General features: G+C 35.3%; 1 protein-coding gene across 4 annotated transcripts in view; it reads left to right on the top strand.

Annotated features, from left to right (window-relative positions):
* Positions 1-24,716, top strand: part of LSM14A (LSM14A mRNA processing body assembly factor) — a 51,575-nt gene that overhangs the window by 14,872 nt on the left and 11,987 nt on the right. For 2 of the 4 annotated variants that reach the window (XM_073226155.1, XM_037021485.2), the window contains exons 4-8: positions 7,533-7,655; positions 13,500-13,676; positions 13,959-14,024; positions 16,390-16,572; positions 16,678-16,849. In XM_073226155.1, coding sequence (XP_073082256.1) covers positions 7,533-7,655; positions 13,500-13,676; positions 13,959-14,024; positions 16,390-16,572; positions 16,678-16,849 — 721 coding nt within the window. The remainder of the gene's footprint in view (positions 1-7,532; positions 7,656-13,499; positions 13,677-13,958; positions 14,025-16,389; positions 16,573-16,677; positions 16,850-24,716) is intronic. The other 2 variants (XM_073226157.1, XM_073226156.1) reach the window with 1 other exon arrangement.

The following is a 24,716-nucleotide window of genomic DNA, read 5'->3' as shown; positions in this document are numbered from 1 at the left end:
TTGTAATTTCCCTGTCTTTAACATAAATTTTCAGACATTCTGTTTGGTGTTTCTTTTGTGACCTGTTATTTTAAAGGCTTTATTTAATGTCCTTAATGACTAGAAGTTTTGTAATTTTGTAAAGATCATCTCTCAGAATAATCACCTTTTTTTGAACCTAGATATATCCAATTACCAAATTTCACAGAATGTTATTTTAAATTTATATAAAATATATCCATTTAAAATAAACACTTTTCCAACAAGATGGGTTTTCAAAAAAGGGGATTGGAGATAATGCCTTTATTATTTAGGGAATAATAATGCCATTAGGGAGTATTTATATTATGTGGAATGCAGATGGTTATTCCATTTAATACCCTCTATGAGAGATACTCACATATAGCATGTTTGAGGGTGTGCTGCTTTATTATAATGTTTCAGAAACATAACACTATAAGGAGAATGTATAGGAGGGTGGGGCTAAAAAACAGTCCTACTTGTGTTTGGAGAACAAAGCTACATTAACTTAATATTCTTTTGTTTTTATAGCTGCGCATTTTAGCTGTTAAGCACACCTTTATTGAAAGTTCCACAGTAAGAATAACTTTTTAAACCTCAGATTCTAGCCCTTAATCTTTTTTAGTTCCATTGAAATAATCATTTATCAGTTGACTCTGTTTTACTGAATCAAATCCAGTTTCAGGTATATCTTGAATCTCATGAGTGTGCTAGCAAGTTCTATCAAAATTAATTACCTTGTCTGAATATACTTTTTTATATAGTTGGGACTTTTCAAGTATCTAAATGTTCTACTTATTCACAGAATAAAAAAGGATGGGGAAAAAAGTAAATCCTAAAATTGAATAAATACAGAAAACAACTGGTACTAAGTATATATCAAATTGATAACGTAACCACACAGAGAAAAGAAGTTGAGTAACTTACACATTCTTGGTAGAATATATTTTAAGAACAAACAGAACTGTAAAAAACAAAAACAAAATATCTGACTTAGGGTTTGTAATTGACAGTGGTGTCAGTGTTGTTAATTTTTAAGCTGTTTTGATGTATTATAGGATATAGGGCAAATGAGTAATATATAGGTGGTGTTGGGAAATAGTGTTCTTACTGTGGAGAAGGGAAATAACAGATAAGAAATAGAGAAATGTAAGGAAGGAACCCTGTGGTGTTGAATGTGAATTGGAGGTATGAGTATGAACTCATTTTTTAATGTAACTGGTTATTTCTTTTGTTCATGGAAAGTGTCTAGAAGCTATGACACCCAGTAGCAAAGAACACATGTAGGCCCACTTGTTGGTTTCTAAATACCATTCCCCACTAAAGGAAACTTGGGCCCCTTAAAAAGAGAAAAAGGATAGACAATGCTTTTTAACAGAGAAATCCAGCTAGTAAATAGGAAGATCATTAGATATAGAAAATCATGATTTTGTAATCTCCAGTGTAATAATTAGCAAGGATTATCAGTGGATGCTAAAATCACTTGATGAATGGTATTGGAACAGAGTATCAAAATGGTCTTAAAGTTTCATCCCACAATTTACTTATTAATTACAAAGGGGGAAAGATAATGGAGAGATCTGATGGTAGCCATCTTAATCAAGTAATCAAGTTTGACATTGCCATAATTAAATAATTAAATGTCTCCTGATGTGATGATAGAGGGGGGAGGTGATCAAAGTATATACCCTATGTTAGCTATACTGTTAGACTCCTATTCTGAACATTCAAATAATCAATCCTTTTGTGACTTCTTCCACTAAATTTTATAGTTGGCTAACTTTCAGTTTATTATTATTATACTTACCTCCTATATTACTGTAAAGTTTATATGACTTAATATGTATAAAATATTTGAACAGGGTCTAGCACATAGTGTCTACTACTGTAAATACTTCTGCCATTCTGCAGAGCCTGCTTGTCTAATCAAAATGTTTTGTGGTGATAAAATATATATTCCTTATAAATGCTTTTACCTAATTTTAATATTTTTGAGGGTTGCTGATTAGTGTTCTTTAGGTCTCACAAAGGTAGAAGGTTTTACTTGTGTTTTCCATATCAGTACAGAAATTTTTACAGTAGCAGATTACTTTTAATTGTTTGATTTTGATAGGATAATTTCTGGAGTGACTAATTGGAGGACTATATGTAATATTTAGAAGTTGTCAAATGAGGAAGAGAAAAACTATAGCATTTATTAAGGTGGCAATTTATTTTTTTAAGGCATGAAATCAGATACAGTTTTGTATTGGCACAAATTAAGCCAGATTTTAATCTAAGCCTTTTTTTTTCATTTTTGGTCCCTAGTATTCTGATTTAAAAAGGAAGTTTAAATAAATCAGGATAACAGTATTGCTAGTTGATTAGGAATTTTTTAATTTTAATTTTCATATAGTATTATTGTCTTTTCTAAAGTTTTTGTGCATTTTATCTCATGGAGTAATATCCTTAATATCTTTAGAGATTCTAAAATAAAGATATACAGCCCAACATAAAAATAGACAAGGGTTAAGAACCAACTTCACCTTTTTGGAAAAAAAGAAATATGGCCTTTAAATGTGGAAAGATGCTTAAATCTTGCTTACAATAAGAGACTGATTAAATCTGCTCCAAAACACTTTTTTTTTTTCCACTATCAATTTACATAAACCCAAAAGTTTGAGTATAATCTCTTTTGGCAAAATAGTGGGGAAACAGACACACTCATACATTGAAATAAATGATGTACCAGAGAAAATTCAAGCACTATTTTTTTAGCTCTTACTAAAATAATTCTTACGTGCAAAGATCAGGTCATCATTGACTTTAATGTATAGGCCCTTAGGAAAAATTAATTATCCCACAATAAATGAAGCAGCAAAACAGCCATGGCATGCTAAGTCTTATAATACTCCTATGGGCAAGATGGAGGAATAGCGGCTGAACAGACAAATGTATACAATTTAGCTGATGGAAGTCATCAAATCATATTATACAGTGATCATCTTAGGTCCCCAGTGTTTTACACAGATTAATTTTTAATCACTGAGTTTGATGAAGATTACCTCTATCTAATTCATCAGGACCACCCACAACCGAATCATCTGGAATGCTTCTTAACTGTTAAAAGTCATGCTTATGAACTTTACAGTTAGCCCAAAGTCACAAAGGTATTCCCATGAATTAGGGATGACAAAGGATAGTTTAAGATCTGCTCTGATAAAGTGTAAAGGAATTAAACATTCCAGTTAAAAGGCAAAGATAATCAAACTGAACTTCAAAGAAATCAAGGCCCAGCTATATGATGTTTGTAAGAGATGCACTAAAAGACAGAAAGTGAGAAAATAGTAGAAGGCATGACATACCATACGAACACTAATACAGAAACTATGTTTGATAAATCAACATCAGACAAAGCAACTTAAAGATTTGGAGTACTAGGAGTAGTACTAGAGGTAAAGAGGAATTCTTAATGGCATAGAGGGTGGTTCATCAGGAAGCTAAACCAATCCTAGATGTGTATGTAACTTTTATAAAGTAGTAACACCCAAGAGGGTAGAGTATAGATTTCTTTTAAGTAAACACGATCTACTCAATGAGATAAATCAAATCCTGGGCCCAAAAGAAGTTACATTAAATTCAGAAGGATTGAAATTATATATGGCATCTTCTCAAGCCACAAAGAAATTAAATTTGGGATTAATAGTAAAAATAACTTTAAAATACCAAAAGTTGGAAATTAACAGACTTATAAATCAGTAATAAATCATAAGGGAAATGAGAAAATATCTTTTAATCATTACAAAATACAACATACAAAATTTGAGTAGAGCTTAACCAATGCTTAGGTGAGATTTCATACCTCTAAATTGCATATATTAGAAAACTAGAATGTTCTAAAGTCAGTGCTCATAAGCTAGGAAAAAAGGAAAGAAAATTACCTCAAAAGTAGTAGAAGGAACAAAATTTAAGAAGCAGAAATCTATGAAATAGAAACCAGCCAAAATATATATAACATCAACCAAGTCAGGAGTTGGCTCTGAAACTTTTCATAAAATTAATAACCCCCTAACAAGACTGATTAAGGAAAAAAAAGAAGATCCAAATCATCATGTCAGGAATAAAAGAATACACTTTAGATCCTAAGAGAATAACGTGAAAATAGTGTGAACAACTTCAGATCAAGAAATTTTGACATCTTAAGTAAAATACACAAATTTCTTGGAAAATGCAACTTTAATAAACCAACACAAGAGGAAATAAAAATCACAATATCCCTGTATCTATTTAAGAAATTGAAACTGTTATTTAAAATCTCCCACAAAGAAAATCTGCTTTACTGACAGATTTTACCATTTAGGGAAGAAAGAATTTTACCAATCTTGCACAAACTCTGAGAGAATAGAGGAAGAGGTCTTCCTAACCATAACTGAGGCAAGCGGAATCAAAATCTAATGAGGTCATTACAAGAAAAGAAAATTACAGTTCACTATCTTCCATAAACATATGGAAAAATCCTTAACACAGTATTAGCACTAGAAGCCAGCAATTCATACAAACAATAATACATAATGACAAAAGTAAATTTATCTCAGGACTGCAGGGATCTTTTAACATTTGAAAATCAGTAGTGATTTGTCACATTAACAAAGTAAAGGAGAAAAACTGCAGTCCCAAAGTATACAGCAGAAATTTGATAAAATTCAACACTCATTTAGAGATTTAAAAGATTGCAAAAGAAAAGCTAAAAATGTCTTCATTTGAAGGTGGCATGTTTGTGTAGAAAATGCAAAGGAATATCCAAACCACTAGAATGAGTAAGTAAACTTAACATTGTAAAAGGATACATAATAAAGATACAAAAAATCAACTGTGTTTTTGTATTCTAGAACAGATGGGTTGGCAGACCATATAGCCTCTGGACCAAATCCAGCCAACTTCCTGTTTTTGTAAATAAAGTTTTGTTGAAATACAGCCACACCCATTTATTTAAGTGTTGTCTATGGCTGCCTTTATACTTCAGGGGCAGAGGTGAATAGTTAAAACAGAGATCATATGGCCTGAGAAGCCTAAATTATTTACTATCTAGCCATTAAAAGGCTCGCTAACACCTGAACAGATTACTGGGAAATGTAAAATGCAACACAGCTTACAGTAGCATCAGTAATATCAGATATCCAGGAATTAATATAGCAAAATATATTTAAAAACCTCTGTAACAGTGGTTCTCAATAGAGGGGGCTAATTTTACCCCTCTTCCCCAGGGAACATTTAGTAATACATGGAGACATTTTTGGTTGTCACAACTGGGGGATACTAGTATCTCCTGGGTAGAAGCCAGGGATGCTACTTACCACCCTACCAACCCTTACAGCACAGAATTGTCTGACCGAATTTGTCATGCAGAAGTGGAGAAAACCCTGATGTACAGTGAAAACCATAAAACATTGCTGAGAGAAATTCAAGATTGTAAGTGAGGAGTTAATCCATGCTTGTCAGTCAGAAGACTCAGTATCATTTTTAAAGTGACACTTTCCCCAAAATTGATTTGCAGGTTGAAAATAATCCCAATTAAAATCCCATCAGACATTTTGAAATAGAAATTGATATGCTGATTATGATATTTATATGGAAATACAAAACCTAGAATAGCCAAAATGATCTTGAAGAAGAAAGTTTGAGGCTTGCACCCGGTTTCAAGATGTACTATAAAGTTACAGAAATTGGAGCAGTGAATTATTGATACAAATATATACGACACCAGGAGCAAGGAATAGAGAGCACAAAAATAGACACACTTAAATACTGATTTAAAACAAAGGTACCAGCACAGTTCAGTCAAAAGGGGGTATCTTAACGTGATATCCCAGTAGCTGGATATATTTGGAAAAAATTAACTTTGACCCCTGCCTCATACCATATACAAAGAATAGTTTGAGGTTTAATCAGTAGCTGAATTGGGTTAAAGGGGGTGTGAGGTATGACCAGGAGCTCAGAGAAAAGATGGAGGATATAGAAGAGTTTGCTAACTAGGGGACATGCAGTGAGAAGTTGAGTCAGTGAGGAAACAGAGTAGCATGGAGATAAAATGTGTCATCACAAGCAGGGACTATAGCATCTTACTATGCTGATGGACAGTTGACTGCAGTGGGTTATGTGGGAGGGACTTGATAATGTGGGTGAATGTAGTAATCACAATGTTGCTCATGTGAAACCTTCGTAAGAATGTGTATCAATGATACTTTAATAAGAAAATTAAAATACATATATATCATCGGAGTGTTTTATGTCATGGTCATTGCCCAGAAATACTAGAGATAAAGATATGGAGTCAGCTTCCCCCAGAAATTCTGAGAGCACTGATCCCCACATTTCCAGGGATGTGGGAGGTTATATTAGGCCTTTCCTGAGATGGCTGGGGCAGTAGCCTGACTGGATCACACACACCTCTGTCCCATTGGTTCTTATTATCTAAGATACTGTGCTAGGTTCTGATGCCCCATTTTAAGAAAGTGTGAACAAGAACTCATTAAATTAGGAAAATCCAGGGAGGGGAGCACATAGTAAAGACCACATGAAGGTAAGTAGTGGTTGAAGGAACTGGAGTTGCTTAGTTTGGAAATGAGAAGATGGTGAGGGACATGATCATAATCTTCAATTATTTAAAAAGTAGACAGGTAAACTGCTGTGGAGTAGACTAATGAAAATAAGGAAAGTGATGAGAAAAGGTAGGCAGATAAGGAGAGGTCCTTATAAACTGAAATAAGTCTTTGGAACTCTTAATCTTGAGGGCAGTGAAAAGCCATCAGAGGGTCCTAAGCACTGTAGTAAAGTGATTATATCTGTATTTGATAAAAGATTATTCTGACTACCACCTATAGACTGGATTTGGAGGTTGGGGGAAGAAGGGAAATAGTTCCTGCTAGAGAAAACCTGCCTAGATTAAATATTAAATAAGAGAGCACAGCTTATGAAAAGTGAATCCATAAGTACTGTAGAAACTTTGAGAAGATTGACATAATCTAGTATATCAAAGAATTGAGAACTTCTAGGGACTTACTCCTACTACCAGAACTTTTTGGGGCAGAATGTAGCCCATTCTGAGGGGAGGCAGTAAAAAGGACAGGAGTCTGTTGTCTATTGCTGTGGAAGCTGAAAAAGCTCTCTTAGACACCTGTCTGCTGATTTGCCTATTTGTGCAGATACTTGGTATTAACATAATTGAACCTTAATGTTGGTGTAGAATGTACCATTTCTGCTACTTCTGTATCTGATATTGGTCTTTGCTGTCCCCTCTGATTAAACTGCCTACAATAATATTGCATATGTAACAAAAATTACTTGGATCCAAGGGTTCTAGAGTATATATTGGCGCGCTTTTTTCCAGTATTGTCAATGATTTCTCAAACTATTTTATGATGCATTTTTATTAATTTCTAGGATTATTAAGTTGCACAGTGTTTTGGGGGGGCAGCAACAATTATCATTGAAACAGTATATTTATATAACTGAAAGGTTTAAATTAAAAATTTTTTTTATCATTAAAAAAAAAGCTGGAAGCTCCTTGACATCCTTTGGAACAGACACATCAAACAGCGGTACCCTATCCCAAAGTAGTGCAGTTGGTTCTGCCTTTACACAGGATACAAGATCTCTAAAAACACAGTTATCTCAAGGTAAGCTGTTTTTTCCTTCTAAACTTCCAAAGTACTTTTTGTCCTTCTCTGAATGTTAGAGCTTTTGCAGTATGTAAGTCATATGTATAATTTATTTTTGGTTCTTTTTAAGTTTTTCTCCTAATTATTTCTAATATTATTGAGTGACTTCCATTATTTAGGCTTTTCACAATTCTTAGATCATAAAACTAAAACAGTAAACATTCTCTTAAGTTTGCCCTTTTTTGCAAAGAAGTGATAGAACTTGTATATAATAGTTAAAGATACCACATCAGTCCTAGACTCATCACTGAAAGTGAACTATCCTTTATGAAGTTGAAATAGTGACTGAAAAAAACAAATTATTCACTATGCTATTGTGTAGCATCCTCACAGGATCCAGAGCAGTGGTACTCAGTGTGGACCACCCACAACCAAATCATCTGTAGTGCTTCTTAAAAATTTAGATCCTGAGGGACTGCCATATCAGAATCCCCTGGAGTTTAGAGATCTGCATTTTAATAAGCTTCTTAAAAGATACTGTTTCTTTTTTTTTTAATTATGTTTTTCCACCAGCCGGTCTTCTAAGCTCCAGTGGTCTTAAGATTCCAAATCCATTTTCATCTGCTGCTAAAATGGATGTTATTGGCTTATTGCTTTATATGTATGTCTACATTTAAATAAAACAATGTGAAGTCATTTTCTTAGTGACTTTAAAATACATTTAAAGCTACTGAGGGTAAAATAAAGCCAATGCTAAATATAATCCTATGCAATTCACTTTAGATATTTTGAAATAGTTGCAGTTACTGTTTTCATAGTGATTTTAAGTAACTTAATTTTTAGTTTTTTTAACATTCTAAAGATTGGTTGTATATGAATTTTAAATACACTAAACATAAGGAAGGAAATAAAAATACCCAGTCTTGCTGCCCAGAATAAATTCACATTTTGTAGTATATACTTCCAGACTTTTTTCTAGGTTAATATAAGCATATATTTGTGTATATGTGTATTGGTTTGTTATTTTTTAAATAATTCTTTTTTAGAGAAAAATATTCAGTATTTTTAAGAATTATTTTATAAATAATTATAAAGTCCCATTATAAATTGAGATTCTTATTAGTAACTAACAGACTTAACCATGAGGAGTAATTTTTTTAAGGTATGTAGTGCCCTTACCCTAATACCTGATATGTAGAATATGCTCAGTAGTGATAGCTGCCTTAACCAATAGGCAACATTAGCCTTAATATTGAAACACTAGTAATTCTTATTAAAATCATAAATTAGAATGCCTATTAACATTGCTGGTCAGCATCGTTCTGAAATTTTTAGCTAAATCAAAAATACTTGAAAAGAAATAAAAAATACAAATATTAAAATTAGCATTATTTGCTAATGCTCTGACTTTCTGCTTGGAATTGAGAATTTGCTGAAAAACCTAGAACTAACAAGGGACTTAAATTAGATAGAATTAAGTGTAAAGCAAATGTGAAAAAATAGGTAGTTGTCCTAAAACCTAACCTACCACTAATGAATGGCGTTAATAGAAGACTTCACAGTAATGAGAAATAGAAATTATATATAAAATACATAATAAGAAATATGACCAACCTCTATGATGAAAGATACAAAGTGTAATAGAGGGACATAAAAGAAGTCAAATATAATTAGAGAAACAGATCTTCTTAGATATAAAAATTTGGTATTGAGATTTTACTTCTCATGTTAATTAAATTTGCTGTACTTTCAATAGTAGAATTTAATAAAACACAACAGACTTGAAAATAAGACTTAAAAATCTTATCCTAAAAATTTTATCTTAAAAATAAACATGGAAATATAGCTAGACAGTTTTAAAAAATAGTGAGATAAGGCTTGCCTACTTGATAATAAAATATATATAAAGCAGCAAAGGAATAGATTTAGAGATAAATGGAACAAAAGTCAGAAACAGATCCAAGTATAAATATGTAATTAATATATGGTAAAGACACTATTGTTAAACTAATACACAAAGGGTGGCTATCCAGTAAATGATGTTAGGACAGACAACAGCCTGATCATTTGGGAAAAAATAGATTCCTTCCCTCACACTTAGGATGAAAATTATTTTAAATAAGTTAAAATACTTTTTAAATTTTTAAGTAGATTTATTAGAAGAAAGAGGTATGTTTATATAAAGCAGTAGCAGAGAATGCCTGTGAATCTACATTTTACAAAATTAATAAAACACCCAGAATTTTCTTTCAACTAATAAGAATGTGAAGATAGGTCAAGAGGGTATGTTTTTATTATGCTGAAATAACTTCTGGATTTATTCCTAATAATATGTTCAGTATCACCTGTATTTCCCTATTTATAACAAAATTGCTATCATGACTAGTAGACTTTAATTACAAGGTTTTTAAAGTACACAACAAATGAGTTCTCACTTGCTATGATTGCCCTACCACTTATGGTTCTGTAATACTGGTGTCACAGGATATTTTCTCAAAGAAAAGCTTTCATAAAGTAAGCTTTAGAAACTTACAATATCATTTAATACATTATTGTAACACTAAACAATAGGCCTTTCAAAATCTTAGTACTTCTTTTATGTGTCTCTTTATAAGGGGATAAGTGATCACAAAATGTATTCTCATAGACCAAACTTACATAAACCACCTGATTTCCCATTATAATCATTGGGAAAATTACACTATTTCTGTTAATGGCAGAGTAAACTTTGTTATTAATGACTAGAAAGGGTGGTACACAATTGTAATTGCATACTTTAGATAAACATAAACTTGTGTAATAGTACTAATAAATGGTCCCTGAAACATCTGGTGTACAGTAGCCAATGCATTCTCAGCATGCACTGGTTCACCAGTTGTTTGGAGCCTGTGCAAAAACGTACACAGGTGGGTGGTAACATTTACAGTGTATTTGGAATTTTTTTTTCTTTTTTTATGTAAAATTACAAAAAATAGAATTTGTAAGTACAAAACCCATATTAAGCAATAACCTGCCAAGAGATCTTGCAAATGGCAAGAAATGGGTATGGGTACTATGTAATTATCTGAAGGGTTTACTTGTTGCTGGCCTTTCAGTATTGATGTTTAATTAATTACCCAAGCCCCTGAGGTGTTGAAAAATTTTACCTAACTTCCTAGTTCTTTACTTCCCTTATTTTAGAAATTTAACAGAGATAATACCTAAAGTATAAAGGTATCAGTTTAGACATACCTTCAGAAAGTGTTATAAAAAAAAGTTGGAAACAAGACAAGGATGCCCACTTTCCCCACTTTTATTCAGCATAGTACTGGAAGTCCTAACCATGGCAATCTGACAACACAAAGAAATAAAAGGCATCCATATGGGCAAGGAACAATTTAAACTGTCACTTGTTGCAGATGACATGATATTGTACATAAAAAACCCTAAAGAATCCACTCCAAAACTAATAGAACTAATACCCAAATTCAAGCAAAGCTGCAGGATACAAAATTAATACACAGAACTCTGTTGCATTCCTATATGCTAACGATGAGCTAGCAGAAAGAGAAATCAGGAAAACACTTCCGTTCACAATTGCATCAAAAAGAATAAAATATCTAGGAATAAACCTAACCAAGGAAGTGAAAGACCTATATCCTGAAATCTACAAGACACTCTAGAGAAATCAGAGAAGACGCCAAAATATGGAAATACATCCCATGCTCATGTGCAGGAAGAATTAATATTCTCAAAATGGCCATCCTGCATAAAGCAATCTACAGATTCAATGCAATTCCCATCAATATACTGACAGCATTCTTTAATGAACTAGAACAAATGGTTCTAAAATTCATATGGAACCACCAAAGACCCCGGATAGCCAAAGCAATCCTGAGAAGGAAGAATAAAGCTGGGGGGATTGTGCTCCCCAACTTCAAGCTCTACTACAAAGTCACAGTAATCAAACAATTTGGTACTGGCACAAGAATAGACCCATAGCTCAATGGAACAGAATAGAGAGCCCAGATATAAACCCACATATATATGGCCAATTAATTTATGATCAAGGAGCCATGAACATACAATGGAGAAAGGACAGTCTCTTCAACAGCTGGTGTTGGCAAAACTGGACAGCTACATGCAAGAGAATGAAACTGGATTACTGTCAAACTCCATACACAGAAGTAAACTTGAAATGGATCAAAGACCTGAATTTAAGTCATGAAACCATAAAACTCTTGGAAGAAAACAGGCAATTGAATACAAACATAAGCAACTTCTTCCTGAATGCATCTCCTCGAGCAAGGGAAACAAAAGCAAAAATGAACATATGGGACTACATCAAACTAAAAAGTTTCTGTATGGCAAAGGACACCATCAGTAAAACAAAAAGGCATCCTACAGTGTGGGAAAGTATATTCATAAATGACATCTGTTAAGAGGTTAACATCCAAAATATATAAAGAGCTCGAATGCCTTAACACCCAAAATGCAAATGACCCAATAAAATGGGCAGAGGATCTGAACAGACAATTCTCCAAAGAAGAAATTCAGATGGTCAACAGGCACATGAAAAGATGCTTCACATCACTAATCATCAGAGAAATGTAAATTAAAACCACAATGAGATATCATGTCACATCAGTTAGGATGGCCACCATCCAAAAGAGAAGCAACAGCAAATGCTGGCAAGGATGTGGAGAAAGGGGAACCATCCTACACTGTTGGTGGGAATGTAAATTAGTTCAACCATTGTGGGAAGCAGTATGGAAGTTTCTCAAAAGGCTAAAAATAAAAATACTCTTTGACCCAGGAATTCCATTCCTAGGAAATTACCCGAAGAATGCAAAATCCCAGTTTCAAAAAGACATATGCACCCCTATGTTTATTGCAGCACTATTTACAGTAGCCAAGACATGGAAGCACCCTAAGTGTCCATCAGTAGATGAATGGATAAAGAAGATGTGGTACATATACACAATGGAATACTGTTCGGCCATGAGAAGAAAACAAATTCTACCATCTGCAACTGGGTGGAGCTAGAAGGTATTATGCTCAGTGAAATAAGCCAGGTGGAGAAAGACAAGTACCAAATGATTTCACTCATTTATGAAGTATAACAACAAAGCAAAACTGAAGGAACAAAACAGCAGCAGACTCACAGAACCCAAGAATGAGCTAGCGGTTACCAAAGGGAAACGGGTAAGGGAGGGGTAAGGGGATTAAGGGGCATTATGATTAGCCACTATATAGGGGGCGCATAGGGAAGGAAGTATAGCACAGAGAAGACAAGTAGTGACTCTACAGCATCTTACTATGCTCATGGACAGTGGCTGTAAGGGGGTATGTGGTAAGAACTTGATGATAGGGGTGAATGCAGTAACCACAGTGTTGCTCATGTGAAACCCGAGCATAAGATTGTATATCAATAATACCTTAATACCAAAAAAAAAAAGTTGAACCCTCTGGAAATAATAGCTAAAGTGTTAGTATAATCTTACGGTTGTGAGTACTGGGGAAAGTCTGCCTCTGACCTCCCCACAGCATGATCTTTGGTAATAAACCTGGGGAATCTTGTACCAGGCAGCAATTTTTGAAAAACTTTCTTAAACCTTATTACACCGGGTAGAAATACAGATAAAGTTACCCAGGCTTTGGGGGGTTTTTGATGGTTGGGCAGGGGGTTGTTTTTGTTTCTTTACTAACCTAGTGACCAGCTCAACAAAGCAGTTTTAAGCTCTGGTCTAATAAGTAGATAAATTCACATTTGTGCTAAGGGTTTGACTTGGTAGAAATAAAACTAGACCATTTTTTAGAGTCTGGATTATTTTGAAACTCCCAAAGGATAGAGTAGTTTCTTATCTTTTGGTTACATTTTAGGTCGTTCAAGCCCTCAGTTAGACCCTTTGAGAAAAAGCCCCACCATGGAACAAGCAGTACAGACCGCCTCAGCCCACTTACCTGCTCCAGCACCTGTTGGGAGAAGGAGCCCAGTGTCAACCAGGCCTTTACCATCTACCAGCCAAAAAGCAATAGAGAATCAAGAGCACAGGCGAGGTAGAACTTGAGCTATTTACTGTTCCTTAATTAACTGATCAACGTTTTCCATCCACCTAATTTTCATTAAAAAGATATACTTTATATGAATAATCCTAGAAGGTTTAAACTGAACTTGATAGAATGTTCAGTCTTTAAAATATGACTCAAAGTAGTGATGATGGTGGGGATATAGATTTTTTGGTTTTGTTTTGGGGTGGCTTTTTTTCCCCATTTATATAACTTTACAGAAGTTTTCTTATGTATCCTAAGTTAATTTGTCACTTCATATGTCTTTTATAGCTGAAGTACACAAAGTTACAAGACCAGAAAATGAGCAACTCAGAAATGATAGCAAGAGACAAATAGGTAAGTTACTTAGATCTGAAAGCCATATCCTATGCTTCCTACTGTTGAGAACATTTTAAATATATGATGCATAAATACTATATAGAAGAATAAACAGCAGGCATTGGTGACTATAATGCAGTAGCACAGGAGAGTTTTATTGTCATAACAGAACAGTTCTTTATCTTGCTTACAGTGGTTTTATAGATCTGTATATGTGGCAAATGTCATACAGCTATGCCTAAAGGCATACCGAAAGAAGACTATGCAAAAACTGTTGAAATCTGAATGAGATCTTTAGTGTAGTTAATTATATTGTACCAGTGTTTTTTCCCTGGTTTTGATGTTTAATAATGTTAAATAAGGTGTTACTTTTGGAGGGGAAGCTGGGTAATGCCATAGGATCACTCTGTACTGTTTTTTTCTATATATATTTGTGTGTGTGTGTGTCTATATCTTTGTCTGTTTTAAAATAAGAGCCTTTTTTTCCCCTAAATCATTAAGTTTCTGGAATAAACTGTGGTAGACAGTTATCTTTTACTGTATTCTTGAGTATTATCTGGTAACAGGATTTGTACACTTAATATTTTTACATTGTTGTATTGGTTCATTTTTTTACTGTCTTTTGTATTCTTATTTATGTTTTTGTGTCAGTTTCCTGTTAGCATGATAAAATTGTTTTCATGGTTTTCGGTGCTTTTAAGATTAGAATTCTCTGTACCTTTAAAGTTTGAAAAGTTTTCTCATTAAAATTAATTAAGCCCTGAGCTTTTTTCCTAATTGTTGAAGAACTTTTTCTTTCATGACTATTGACTTAAGATTCTACATATTCTTTATCTGTTTTGTAATCTATAACATTTACCCCAGATTCATCCATTTTATTATTTTTAAACTTAATAGTAACGAATAAATTGCAGTTTTAAGTTCTTCTAAATTAGAAAATAAAGGCAGTGTGCAATCACGTTAGTTAGGTAATAATTGGGAGAAAAGTGGATCTTTCACTTAAATTTAGCAATTTTTTTCTCCTGTACATGATGTGTTTTTGTAGGTACTATATGGCAAAGAATACAGTTTTTGGTTTGATTTACCATGTTTCACTTTTTTTAATTTGGAAAAATAAAATCCCTCTCTCAAAATAAAATTATTGTCATACTTCCATTATTTAAAAATCACATAAAGTAATAAATAAAAGTATCTGTCACAACCCTTCAAAATTCATCCCCCAGAGATGCATTAACAGAACAGTGAATGTTCTTTCAGATTTTTTTTGTTCTTGTTACTTACAGAGAAAGACTATACTTAAAACATTTTTTTTTAAGACAGAAACATTGTGCTGTACTTCCTGGATTTAGGCCAAGGCATCTCTAAAAGTATAGTTAAATTTTTAAATATCCTGCTTACCTAGATTTAAGTATCTGGAATGCTGGTGTGGGTTTTCATGGTTTTGTTTTCTCATATTTGGGCAGTTTACCAAACTTTAGCGAACAGTGAACAGAAACCTGTCTAATACTGTATGGCCCCCTCTGATCTTTGTCAGTGTTTTCTGGAATAAGTTTATTCCAGAAATTTAATGTATTCAATTATAGTCATTGAATTCATAGTGCTTTGTGCTCTGTATTTTTCTGTTAACTCTTTCATGTTAACTACTATTCCTTGTTCCTCTTTTACTTTTTTCTTAACTATTCTTGTGCTGGAGATTTGGCTCTCAAGTTTTCACTCTAATTTCTGCTTCTTTGGTATTGCTTTATCATATCTCATAAATCCTATTACCATATTACATTGTAGAGAAAGAATAGATACAGTAAGACTTGAATAGTATGAAACCATTTAGAGGCAGACTAGATAAAGTAGGAAGTACTTGATGTTGGTGAGAGTTAGTGCTTCTTGTCTTTTTCGTGTTATCTGTGATATGGAAATAACACTTCCTACCTTGCAATTTGTGAAAACTAATGTCAGTTTATTTTTCTTGCTATAAATCTTGGTTCCTGTGATCTTTTCCATTAAAGAATTCTTATATTTTGAGAACGCACTTTGTTTTTGTATTTATTAGGGTTACAAACAGAACAAAGCCCCTGCCCTCAAAGGCTATACAGTAAATTTAGTACAGAAGTCTCCCAAACGTTTCAGTTGTGTACTCTTATCAGTGACATACATGACTTTGGACCCCTTAAATACAAATTTCATGTGTACTATTTGTAATCATGTTTATAAATTTCATATGTGCAGTTCTCAGTCTTTTATATATTAAATGTTAATGAAATTTCATTTCTTTTTACATAAAAAAAATACAGCTATAGTAACATGTACAGAGACCTGTAAGCATTTCTGTTGTTGACAATAATAATTTCTATCCTAAATCAGCTTATTTTTTCCTTTATTGACATAGTTCCAGGTGCTCCTTCAGCTCCAAGGAGAGGGCGTGGAGGTCATCGAGGTGGCAGGGGAAGATTTGGTATTCGACGAGATGGTCCAATGAAATTTGAGAAAGACTTTGACTTTGAAAGTGCAAATGCACAATTTAACAAGGAGGAAATCGACAGAGAGTTTCATAATAAACTAAAATTGAAAGGTGAGTTTTCCCTTTTTCTACTCAGGAAATATTCTCATTTGCTTGTGAAATACAGATATTTAGTACAAGTCTTGACCTTTATGGTATGTGCTTGTTTTTCACTAGAAGATAAACTTGAGAGACAGGAGAAGCCTGTAAATGGTGAAGATAAAGGAGACTCAGGAGTTGATACCCAAAACAGTGAGGGAAATGCAGATGAAGAAGATCCACTTGGACCTAATTGCTATTATGACAAAACTAAATCCTTCTTTGATAATATTTCTTGTGATGATAACAGGTATAGTATTTTTTTAATATATTTATAGTATATTTTTTTATTTCCACAGTTTAAGTTTTGAAATTGTTGGATGCTTTACTACATAATTCTGATTGGAAAATGGCTATTAAAATAATACATTGCTTAATAAATACTGAACTTACACATTTAGATAACTTCCATACAATGAATGAGTATTAAGGTCTTAAGTTAGGAAAAAAGCTACTGTGGTTTTCTGCATTTAATAATTAAAATAACTTTCAAGGAGATAAACAAGTGTTTCGATAGGTATAATCCAAGAAGTACCATCTAAGCAAGTGTTTTTGATAGGTATAATCCAAGAAATAACATTTCAGAGATGCCAAGTTTCTTAATGTATTCTTGAAACATTGCTAATGAAACAGTATAGACATACTTGTGTGTTACTCTCTCCCTGATTAAAAGCAGTATAACACAGAACATTAAAAACAGTCTCCCTCTTATATGAGTTAAATAACTTATCCTTTTATAAATTCTGTGCATTTCCCTTTTCTTCTAATAAGCCTGGAAATGATTTAAAAACATTGGACCAGAAGGCAGAGGGGATAGACACTAGAGGTTGGGAGACAAAGTCCTCCAATTTAGGACTTATGAGTATTATTTTGGAGAATTCATTTAAGTTGGTTTAATAAATTTTGCCTCTTTTGAATCTATACAACATTTCTATATTGCATTTCTATTTTTCTTTTTTTTTTTTGTATCACTAATCTACAGTTACATTAGAAATATGTTTACTAGACTCCCCCCATCACCAAGTCCCCCGCACAAACCCCATTACAGTCACTGGCCACTAACCATCAGTGTAGTAAGATGCTATAGAATCACTACTTGTCTTCTCTGTGTTGCACAGCTCTCCCTGTGCTGCCCCTCAACATTATACAAGCTAATCATGATGCCCCCTTTCTTTTTTCCCCCCACCTTATCCCTCCCTTCCAACCCACCCTCCCCAGTCCCTTTCCCTTTGGTAACTGTTAGTCCATTCTCGGGTTCTGTGATTCTGCTGCTGTTTTGTTCCTTCAGTTTTTTCTTTGTTCTTATACTCCACATATGAGTGAAATCATTTGGTACTCATTTTTCTCCGCCTGGCTTATTTCACTGAGCATAATACCCTCTAGCTCCATCCATGTTGTTGCAAATGATAGGATTTGTTTTCTTCTTATGGCTGAATAATATTCCATTGTGTATATGTACCACATCTTCTTTATCCATTCATCTACTGATGGACATTTAGGTTGCTTCCATTTCTTGGCTATTGTAACTAGTGCTGCAGTAAACATAGGGGTGCATCTGTCTTTTTCAAACTGGGCTGCTGCATTCTTAGGGTAAATTCTTTGAAGTGGAATTCCTGGGTCAAATGGTATTTCTTTTTGAGCTTTTTGAGGAACCTCCATACTGCTTTCCACAATGGTTGAACTAGTTTACATTCCCACCAGCAGTGTAGGAGGGTTCCCTTTTCTCCACAACCTCACCAACATTTGTTGTTTGTCTTTTGGATGTTGGCCATCCTTACTGGTGTGAGGTGATATCTCATTGTGGTTTTAATTTGCATGTCTCTGATGACTAGCAATGTGAAGCATCTTTTCATGTGTCTGTTGGCCATCTGAAATTCTTCTTTGGAGAACTGTCTGTTTAGTTCCACTGCCCATTTTTTAATTGGATTATTTGCTTTTTGTTTGTTGAGGTGCGTGAGCTCTTTATATAATTTGGATGTCAATCCTTTATCAGATCTGTCATTTGTGAATATATTCTCACATACTGTAGGATACCTTTTTGTTCTATTGATGGTGTCCTTTGCTGTACAGAAGCTTTTCAGCTTGATATAGTCCCACTTGTTCATTTTTCCTTTTGTTTCCCTTGCTCGGGGAGATACGTTCATGAAGAATTCGCTCATGTTTATGTCCAAGAGATTTTTGCCTATGTTTTTTTCTAAGAGTTTTATGGTTTCATGACTTACGTTCAGGTCTTTGATCCATTTCGAATTCACTTTTGTGTATGGGGTTAGACGATCCATTTTCATTCTCTTACCTGTGGCTGTCCAGTTTTGCCAACACCAGCTCTTGAAGAGGCTGTCATTTCCCCATTGTATGTCCATGGCTCCTTTATCATATATTAATTGACCGTATATGTTTGGGTTAATATCTGGACTCTATTCTGTTCCACTGGTCTGTGGCTCTGTTCTTGTGCCAGTACCAAATTGTCTTGATTACTGTGGCTTTGTAGTAGAGCGTGAAGTTGGGAAGTGAGATGCTTTATTCTTCCTTCTCAGGATTGCTTTGCTATCCAGGGTCTTTGGTGGTTCCATATAATTTTAAAACTTATTTGTTCCAGTTCATTAAAGAATGTTATCTGTGTTTTCATAGGCATTGCATTGAATCTGTAGATTGCTTTAGGCAGGATGGCCATTTTGACAATATTAATTCTTCCTAACCAAGAGCACGGAATAAGTTTCCATTTGTTAGTGTCCTCTTTAATTTCTCTTAAGAGAGTTTTGTAGTGTTCAGGGTATAGGTCTTTCACTTCCTTGGTTAGGTTTATTCCTAGGTATTTTATTCTTTTTGATGCAATTGTGAATGGAATTGTTTTCCTGATTTCTCTTTCTGTTAGTTCATCGTTAGTTTATAGGAAGGCAACAGATTTCTGTGTATTAATTTTGTATCCTGCAACTTTGGTGAATTCAGGTATTAGTTCTAGTAGTTTTGGAGTGGAGTCTTCAGGGTTTTTTATGTACAATATCATGTCATCTGCAAATAGTGACAGTTTCACTTCTTCTTTACCAATCTGGATGCCTTGTATTTCTTTGTTTTGCATGATTGCCGTGGCTAGGACCTCCTGTACTATGTTGAATAACAGTGGGGAGAGTGGGCATCTTTGTCTTATTACCGATCTCAGAGGAAAAGATTACAGCTTCTTGCTGTGAAGTATGATGTTGGCTATGGATTTGTCATATATGGTCTTTATTATGTTGAGATACTTGTCCTGTATACCCATTTTGTTGAGAGTTTTTATTATGAATGGATGTTGAATTTTGTCAAATGCTTTTTCAGCATCTATGGAGATGATCATGTGGTTTTTGTCCTTGTTTTTGTTGAAGTGGTCAATGGATTTTGATGTTGATAGATTTTCGAGTGTTGTACCATCCTTGCATCCCTGAGATGAATCCTACTTGATCATGGTGTATGATCCTCTTAATGTATTTTTTAATTCAGTTTGCTAATATTTTGTTGAGTATTTTTGCATCTATACTCATCAGGGATATTGGTCTGTAGTTTTCTTTTTGTCTGGGGTCTTTTCCTGGTTTTGGTATTAGAGTGATACTGGCTTCATAGAATGAGTTTGGAAGTATTCCCTCTTCTTCTATTTTTTGTAAAACTTTAAGGAGAATGGGTATGATGTCTTCTCTATATGTCTGATAAAATTCAGTGGTGAATCCATCTAGCCCAGGGGTTTTGTTCCTGGGTAGTTTTTTGATTACCAGTTCAATTTCTTTGTTGGCAATTGATCTGTTTAGATTTTGTTTCTTCCTTGGTCAGTCTTGGAAGGTTGTATTTTTCTAGGAAGTTGTCCATTTCTTCTAGGTTTTTCAGCTTGTTAGCATATAGATTTTCATAGTAGTCTCTAATAATTTTTTGTATTTCTGTGGGGTCCGTCATGATTTTTCCTTTATCATTTCTGATTCTGTTGATGTGTGTAGATTCTCTTTTTCTCTTAATAAGTCTGGCTAGAGGCTTATCTATTTTGTTTATTTTCTCAAGGACCCAGCTCTTGGATTCATTGATTTTTTTCTATTGTTTTATTCTCAATTTTATTTATTTCTTCTCTGATCTTTATTATGTCCCTCCTTCTGCTGACTTTTGGTCTCATTTATTCTTTTTCCAGTTTCAATAATTGTGACTTGAGACTATTCATTTGGGATTGTTCTTCCTTCTTTAAGTAGGCCTGGATTGCTGTATACCTTCCTCTTAGAACTGCCTTCGCTGCATGCCACAGAAGTTGGAGCTTTATGCTGTCATTGTCATTTGTTTCCATATATTGCTTGATCTCTGTTTTAATTTGGTCATTGATCCATTCATTATTTAGGAGCATGTTGTTAAGCCTCCATGTGTTTGTGAGCCTTTCTGTTTTCCTTCTTTAATTTATTTCTAGTTTTATGCCTTTGTGGTCTGGGAAGTTGGTTGGTAGAATTTCAATCTTTTTGAATTTACTGAGGCTCTTTTTGTGGCCTATTCTGTGTGGTCAATAGTGTGTGGTCTATTCTGGAAAATGTTCCATGAGAAGAATGTATATCCTGCTGCTTTTGGGTGTAGAGTTCTGTAGATGTCCGTTAAGTCCATCTGTTCTAGTGTGTTGTTCAGTGCCTCTGTGTCCTTACTTACTTTCTGTCTGGTGGATCTGTCCTTTGGAGTGAGTGGTGTGTTGAAATCTCCTAGAACAAATGCATTGCATTCTATTTCCTCCTTTCATTCTGTTAGTATTTGTTTCACATATGTTGGTGCTCCTGTATTGGGTGCATATGTATTTTTAATGGTTATATCCTCTTGTTGAACTGACCCCTTTATCATTATGTAATGTCCTTCTTTATCTCTTGTGACTTTCTTTGTTTTGAAGTCTATTTTGTCTCATACAAGTTCTGCAATACCTGCTTTTTTCTCCCTATTATTTGCATGAAATACCTTTTTCCATCCCTTGACTTTTAGTCTGTGTATGTCTTTGGGTTTGAGGTGAATCTCTTATAAGCAGCATATAGATGGGTCTTGCTTTATTATCCATTCTGTTACTCTGTGTATTTTGATTGTTGCATTCAGTCCATTTACATTTAGGGTGATTATTGAAAGATATGTACTTATTGCCATTACATGCTTTAGATTCGTGGTTACCAAAGGTTCAGGGGTAGCTTCTTTACTAGCTAGCCATCTAACTTAACTCTCTTACTAAGCTATTATAAACACAGTCTGATGATTCTTCATTTCTCTCCCTTCTTATTCCTCCTCCTCCATTCTTTATATGTTAGGTGTTTTATTCTGTACTGTTGTGTTTCCTTTGACTGCTTTTGTGAGTAGTTGATTTTATTTTTTGCTTTAGTTAGTATTTAGTTGGTCTGCTTTCTTGTAATTTTATTTTCTCTGTTGACATCTATTTAGCCTTAGGAGTGCTTCCATCTAGAGCAGTCCCTTTAAAATATCCTGTAGAGGTGGTTTGTGGGAGGCAAATTCCCTCAACTTTTGTTTGTCTGGGAATTGTTTAATCCCTCTTTCATATTTAAATGATAATCATGCTGGATACAGTATTCTTGGTTCAAGACCCTTCTGTTTCATTGCATTAAATATATCATGCCATTCTCTTCTGGCATGTAAGGTTTCTGTTGAGAAATCTGATAGCCTGATGGGTTTTCCTTTGTAGGTGACCTTTTTTCTCTCTCTGGCTGCCTTTAATAGTCTGTTCTTGTCTTTGATATTTGCCATTTTAATTATTATGTGTCTTGGTGTTGTCCTCCTTGGGTCCCTTGTGTTGGGAGTTCTGTGGGCCTTCATGGTCTGAGAGACTATTTCCTCCCCCAGTTTGGGGAAGTTTTCAGCAATTATTTCTTCGAAGACACTTTCTATCCCTTTTTCTTTGTCTTCTTCTTTTGGCACTCCTATAATGCGAATATTGTTCCGTTTGGATTGGTCAAACAATTCTCTTAATATTGTTTCATTCCTGGAGATCCTTTAACTCTCTCTGCCTCAGCTTCCCTGTGTTCCTTTTCTCTGATTTCTATTCCATTAATGGCCTCTTGCACCTCATCCAGTCTGCTCTTAAGTCCTTCCAGAGATTGTTTTATTTCTGTATTCTCCCTCCCTACTTGATCCTTTAGCTATTGCGTATTTCTCTGCAGGTCCATCAGAATGGTTATGACCTTTATTTTGAATTATTTTTCAGGATGTTTGGTTAAATCTATCTCCCCAGGCCCTCTCTCAGGGGTTATCTGGGTAATTCTGGACTGGACCAAATTCTTCTGCCTTTTCATGGTGATAGCAGTGGCTGTAGGCAAGTAGCACGTGTGTCAGCTGGGAGAACAGAGTCCTTTCCTGTTTTCTGGTCGCCTTGCCCCTTTACGCTGACCGTGTCTGTTACCCGCACTCATGGAACAGCCTCCGGATTAATTCCCTAAGCTGCTGTTGGTGGGGTCACTGTCAGGGTAGCCCAAAGCCCTGCTGGGAATGACAGGCATGCCAGGTGAGCTCTCCTGCGAGAACGGCACCCTTTCACATCTTGCCCCAGTTTCTTCTGCTTGCGCTGGGCAGCTGCATACTGGCAGCAGCCTTTGGGTCTGGCCTGGATGGCTGAACGCCGTGAGGAGATTCTGGGCGGCTGCTGAGGCCGCAGCCACTCCCAGGCTGCTCGGCCACCACTGCCGCCGACTTGTGTATCTGCTCCCAGCTGCTTGAATGCCGCTGCCACCAGCTCGCACTCACACACCTGCTATTGGCCTGCCGTGTTGGGGGCTGCGCTGGCCGTGAAAGCGACTGACAGGCTGAGTATCGCCATGAGGGGCTTTAGAGCTCTGCTGCCGCCCAGGAGGTTAGGGCCTCTGGAGTTCCCCGGGTTTCTCAGCTGCTGGGCTGAGTGTGCCGGGTCAATTCCGTCCAGCTGTGAGGTCCCTGTCCTTTTAAGACTTTCAAAAAGCACTGGCATTTCTTTTATCCCAGGGGACCCGGCTGCAGGGACCCGCTCGCAGATTTTGCTTTTCCGTTTCTCTAATATCCAGCACACTGTGCACTGTGTGTCTGCACTCCTGGTGAGGATTACTAGAGCTGGTTGTTTAGCAGTCCTGGGCTTCCACTCCCTCCCTGCTCCGACTCCTTTCCTCCCACTGGGGAGCTGGGGTGGGGTGACCGCTCGGGTCCCGCCAGGCCGCAGCTTGTATTTTACCCCCTTTGTGAGATGCTGAGTTCTCGCAGGTGTAGATATAGCCTGGGTGTTGTACTGTATCCACTGGTCTCTCTTTTAGGAATAGTTGTATTTGGTGTAGATATAGCTTGGGTGTTGTACTGTATCCACTCGTCTCTCTTTTAGGAATAATTGTATTTGTTGTATTTTCAAAAATATGTATGGTTTTGGGAGGGGATTTCCGCTGCCCTGCTCATACCACAATCTTGGCTCCTCCAGCTACAGATACAGTGTTTTAAGTTTCTCTTCTTAGGCTCTTACAAGGTTGAAGTTTGAAATTTCTTATAAATTCAAAGTTTAATGAATACTTAAAAATGCCTTAATGAGCAATTTTTTAGTGTTTTATTTCGCTAAAATAAAATAAGCTCTACTGAAACTCAATTATATTACTCCTTGCAAAAAAAAAAAATGACCGTATGCTTTTGTTAAGGGATACATTCACATTTGAAAATAAGTAATTAAAACAGAAGCATTCATTTAACAGCTAAGTAAGACCTTTTAGTTTACATCTCTGCAATGTAGTTGAAATGAAGCCAGGGCCGGAAGGGTAAATATTACTTTGAAGTTTGTTGATATAGTAAATGTCGGCCATATTACAGTAAGTATGGATCCAGAAAATTGTCAGGTTAATTTAAAGGATTCCCAAACAAGCTAAGAGTTCCAGAGTTTCTGCTGCCCTGTCCAAATTGTCCTCCTCTTAACTGCAGTTTGGTTCCATCTGGTGGCAGTTGTCTGCTTCAGTTTAAACATAGATGGGGGTGATTCTGATGTGAGTCCTGTGATTGTCTGGGCTGTAGAGAGCAGTAAAAGCAATTTAAATGTGTGTTTCAGGCATCTGGTCCAGGGGTGCACTAAGAACTTGGGGACCTATCCTCCTAGCTTCCTGAGACAGGTTTCCATTCCTGGCTTTGTCCTCTCTTCC

This window comes from Manis javanica, chromosome 17 (genome assembly GCF_040802235.1).
Source record: "Manis javanica isolate MJ-LG chromosome 17, MJ_LKY, whole genome shotgun sequence".
NCBI classification, from domain to species: Eukaryota; Metazoa; Chordata; class Mammalia; order Pholidota; family Manidae; genus Manis; species Manis javanica.
This window is presented reverse-complemented; position numbering and strand designations above follow the sequence as displayed.